The sequence below is a fragment of the Eschrichtius robustus genome, chromosome 20, assembly GCF_028021215.1.
Source record: "Eschrichtius robustus isolate mEscRob2 chromosome 20, mEscRob2.pri, whole genome shotgun sequence".
Taxonomy (NCBI): Eukaryota; Metazoa; Chordata; class Mammalia; order Artiodactyla; family Eschrichtiidae; genus Eschrichtius; species Eschrichtius robustus.
Genome location: NC_090843.1, coordinates 47,114,277 through 47,118,112, shown reverse-complemented (window position 1 = coordinate 47,118,112; position 3,836 = coordinate 47,114,277). Strand labels below are relative to the sequence as shown.

Below are 3,836 nucleotides of genomic sequence, written 5' to 3'. Positions count from 1 at the left end.
CCACAGGCTCCAAATCCCATAATGACTTAACCGCAAGGAACATCCCCGACTCCCCTTTAGATGTCTGTTAGTTTGGCAGAGGCTGAGGACAGAGGGCACCCAGATAAATGACAAGACAGCCAGCTGGAGAATGTGCCCCTTTCATATGTCCTAGTCATGACAGCACAAGACATGGGGTTCTTCTTGGGGGAACTCAAGCAGGTTACTTAACTTCTCTGTATCTTGGTTGCCTGGCTATAAAATGGGAATGAACAATACCTACTAGATGGGGTTGGAGAATTGAAAGACTTGGCATTTGTAAAGGGCTTAGAATATTCCTGGCACAGAGTAAGTACTGCATTAGTATTACATGAAAATTTCTTTTGCAGCACTACATGATCTAGATGGCTTCTTCCAAGTCTTAAATCCGATGATTCTAGAATTCACTTTTATAGTTTAAAAAAACCCTATAGTTTGGCTAAGCTTCAATTGTGCCACCATCCTACATTCTAAAGAGCAAAGGGATTTAACACGCTGTTCGGGGAGGCTGCCAAGACTTCAGGACCCTTTCTTGGTTTGAAGGTCCCCTGGGATGTTGCTTGAAGGTGGACCAGGGTTAAACCAGGGTTAAGCTCAGAGATGCTTTCATCGTCCTTATGACCTCTCTTTCCCTTGCTTCCTTTCTTCTCTGCAGAGTTTTCACTTCGGAGAAAGCGGAATCCTTAAGAATAAACCATTTGGTTTATGTCTGTGGTCTCTCGGGATATAACTGTTCCTCCCATTTCTTTTCATCTCAGCTGCGAATGGAAAAAGTGCCCAGTCCTGACCTACCGCTTCTCTCTCCTACTTCCTGGAAACGTCCTCGGGTGCTTCACTTGCTCAGCACTTTCAAGATTCCACTTCATCATTCATTGAGGATGATGTTGCCCTGGGCCAACCTCTCTCCCGTTGCTCCACCCTCTTGGTTTTCAATAAAAGGCAGGCAAAGCCACTGCAGGAGCAGAGAGGCTGAGATCAATCCAGAAACCAACAGCTCCCACGCTGAAGCTTGAATCCTCTCCCTCCAACATGAAGGTGTCCGCAGCCCTCCTGTGTCTGCTGCTCACAGCAGCTGCCTTCAGCACCCAGGTGCTCGCTCAGCCAGGTAAGCCCCCTGTCTCTTTCCCTTTGAAGCACATCACCCCATCTCTGGGTCATGATGGGCCATCAGAGCAGAAGTGTACCCACACTCTCGCTTTAACTACAAGATCAGGAAAGTCAGAGAGGCATAGGAGTGAGCTTGATCACAGAGCTTCCCTTGGGCAGAGCCTGGATGAGAATTCCAGCTGTAGACCCCAAATCCAGCTCCTTCCAGGACTCCAGCTCTGGAAGCATGAACCCAGAGCAGTTACTGCCCTGGCTCCTTTCAGCAACATTTGGGGACTGGGATATAAAGAGAGGGGGTTCTCTGGCAGGGTATTTCCAGATACTGTGGAGGGCAGAGGAGGAGACCTGGAATCTGGACTCCAGAGACTCAGTTTTGCAGAGGCAGTGGGTACCAGGGAAACTCACAACCAAGCATCGATTACTTGGAGCCTAAAGGGGACCCACAGCTGTTGTGTCCCTGACCCCGATAACTTGGATTATTAGCTCCTCCTAACAGCACTTCCAAAAGTTATTTAGTTTTAACAGAGCTCCCTTCCCTCAGTTCATTATCGATGCTATATACCCATTTTAGAGCATAGGAAACTGAGTTTGTATGCTATTCTAGCATAGGCAGAAGTATTGGGATTTAAGCAGTTCTACCTCCACTCCTGACTCCGTTTTGTGTTCTCCTTACTCCTCTTTTCTGCTCTGATTGAGATCAGAAAGAACCTACTCAATTCTAAAGTGCTTTTTCTTTGTGGTTCTATTTTCAGATGCAATTAACTCCCCAGTCACCTGCTGCTATACACTCACCAATAAGAAGATCTCGACACAGAGGCTGAGGAGCTATAGAAGAGTCACCAGCAGCAAGTGTCCCAAAGAAGCTGTGATGTGAGTTTAACACTTCAGGCCTCCGTGGTCCAGTTCTTCCTCGGGGCACTAGGGGCATGGCTCACAAATGTAAAGTCAGAGAGTTACATGACCTAATCCAATATCCAAAGGTGCCCAACGGAAAAACTGCAGCCACAAGGGAAAAAGTTACTCCTAACATCACTCTCCATCTGGGTGCTTATTCAGACCATCCCAGTTTCTTTAGCCTGAAATCAGGATGGCTTTAACTGTGCCATCTACAGGACTGACTTGCCCTGGGCTCCCTCCTTCCACCTGCCTTCCTCCTCAAGTTCCCATGGCAGCGTCTTGGGGCAAATAGCCTGCATTCACAGGCTGAAATCTCAACGGAACTCCATCTAACCGTCCCCTCTCTCCTCCACAGCTTCAAGACCATACTGGGCAAGGAGATCTGTGCAGACCCCAAGCAGAAGTGGGTCCAGGACTCCATGAGACATCTGGATAAGGAAAGGCAAACTCCAAAGCCTTGAGCACTCCCTCCACAACCCGAGAATCTGAAGACAGTTTGTTTTCTTCTAGCTTTCCTTAACTGCCCTCTGATGTTATCTTATTATAATTTTAAAGAGTATGAACTTTATTGATATGAAACATGGTGTCTTAAGTAATATTAATCTTATTTAAGTTATTGATGTTTTAAGTTTATCTTCCATGACTACTAGTGTTTTGTTTTGTTTTTAAATGGAGATTTGGGCAAATTGCTTTCCTCTGTGAATCCCAATTCTATCCCTGGGATGGCGGGAGGGTCCTTGCAAGGATGATTAATGAAAAAACTTTTTGTTTTACATTCTAAGTCATTGCTGAAAGTGCTATTGTGGAAATGTATATTATGTAACTATTGAACAAAATATATATATTTTTGTACAAAACCTGTCTTTTGACATTTTCTTGAAGGAAATTAAAAAGCTGAGTATAATCTTGGTGAAGGGGGAGGAGCAGGGTTTCAGAGCATGGGGCTCATGTTTTGGAAGAATAAGAATGTGAACTGGCTCTGGTCTTTTCCACTGGGTGAGCCCATCTGAGTGCCTACAGAAGAATTTTTATGGCAGGATCCAATCAGGCATTTCATCACTACCACTCCAATCCCCGACACCATCTGCCCAGATCCCAATGACCCTTGTCACCTGTTTAGCAACAGCCCACCCACCCCCATCCTTTTGCTCACAGCCCTTGACCCCTGCCCTCAATATCTCCTATAATCTATTGCAACTTTCCTCTAACTGTGTTACTTTCCTCCAATTTCTCCCCCTCCTGTTAATCCTCCAACTTGGAGTAATACAGACACTGTAGACATTGGGAAATCAGGGAGAGACTTAATGACCATCGATAAGATTCATTAAGAATATATGACTTGAACTTATCTTTGATGAATGTATGAGATTTTTCTAGACAAATTACAAGATCATTAAGAAAAGGAGAGGGAATTCCCTGGCGGTCCAGTGGTTAGGACTCTGTGTGATCTCACTGCCGAGGGCCAAGTTTCAATCCCTGGTCGGGAAACTAAAATCCCACAAGCCATGTGGCATGGCCAAAAAAGAAAAAAGAAAAAGGAAAAGAAAAGGAGAAGAGTGGGACCAAATATCTAGAGGTAAAAATGATGATGACATGCCCATCAAAGAGGGAGAAAACCAGTTAGATGAGAATTGGGCTCCATGTCTGTGTCAAGTGACAGGGAAGATTAGGAAGGAAGGTTGAGCAAAGGGTTTTATTTATTTATTTATATTTTGGCTGCATTGGGTCTTCGTTGCTGCGCACGTGCCTTCTCTAGTTGCAGCGAGCGGGGGCTACCCTTCGTTGCAGTGTGCGGGCTTCTCATTGTGGTGGCT

The 3,836-nt window shown here is 45.4% G+C and overlaps 1 protein-coding gene across 1 annotated transcript; it reads left to right on the top strand.

Annotated features, from left to right (window-relative positions):
- The first annotated feature begins 965 nt into the window (after positions 1-965).
- Positions 966-2,879, top strand: LOC137754448 (C-C motif chemokine 2). The gene is made up of 3 exons (XM_068530121.1): positions 966-1,123; positions 1,878-1,995; positions 2,378-2,879. The coding sequence occupies exons 1-3, from the start codon at positions 1,048-1,050 to the stop codon at positions 2,481-2,483; spliced, it is 300 nt and encodes a 99-aa protein (XP_068386222.1). The 5' UTR covers positions 966-1,047; the 3' UTR covers positions 2,484-2,879.
- The last annotated feature ends 957 nt before the right edge of the window (positions 2,880-3,836 follow it).

Excerpts from the sequence above, each read along its gene's own strand:
- LOC137754448 (XM_068530121.1), top strand. The coding sequence starts at position 1,048 with ATGAAGGTGTCCGCAGCCCTCCTGTGTCTGCTGCTCACAGCAGCTGCC. Across the intron at positions 1,124-1,877 it reads CCAGGTGCTCGCTCAGCCAG|ATGCAATTAACTCCCCAGTC; the intron begins GTAAGCCCCCTG and ends TTCTATTTTCAG. Across the intron at positions 1,996-2,377 it reads TGTCCCAAAGAAGCTGTGAT|CTTCAAGACCATACTGGGCA; the intron begins GTGAGTTTAACA and ends TCTCCTCCACAG.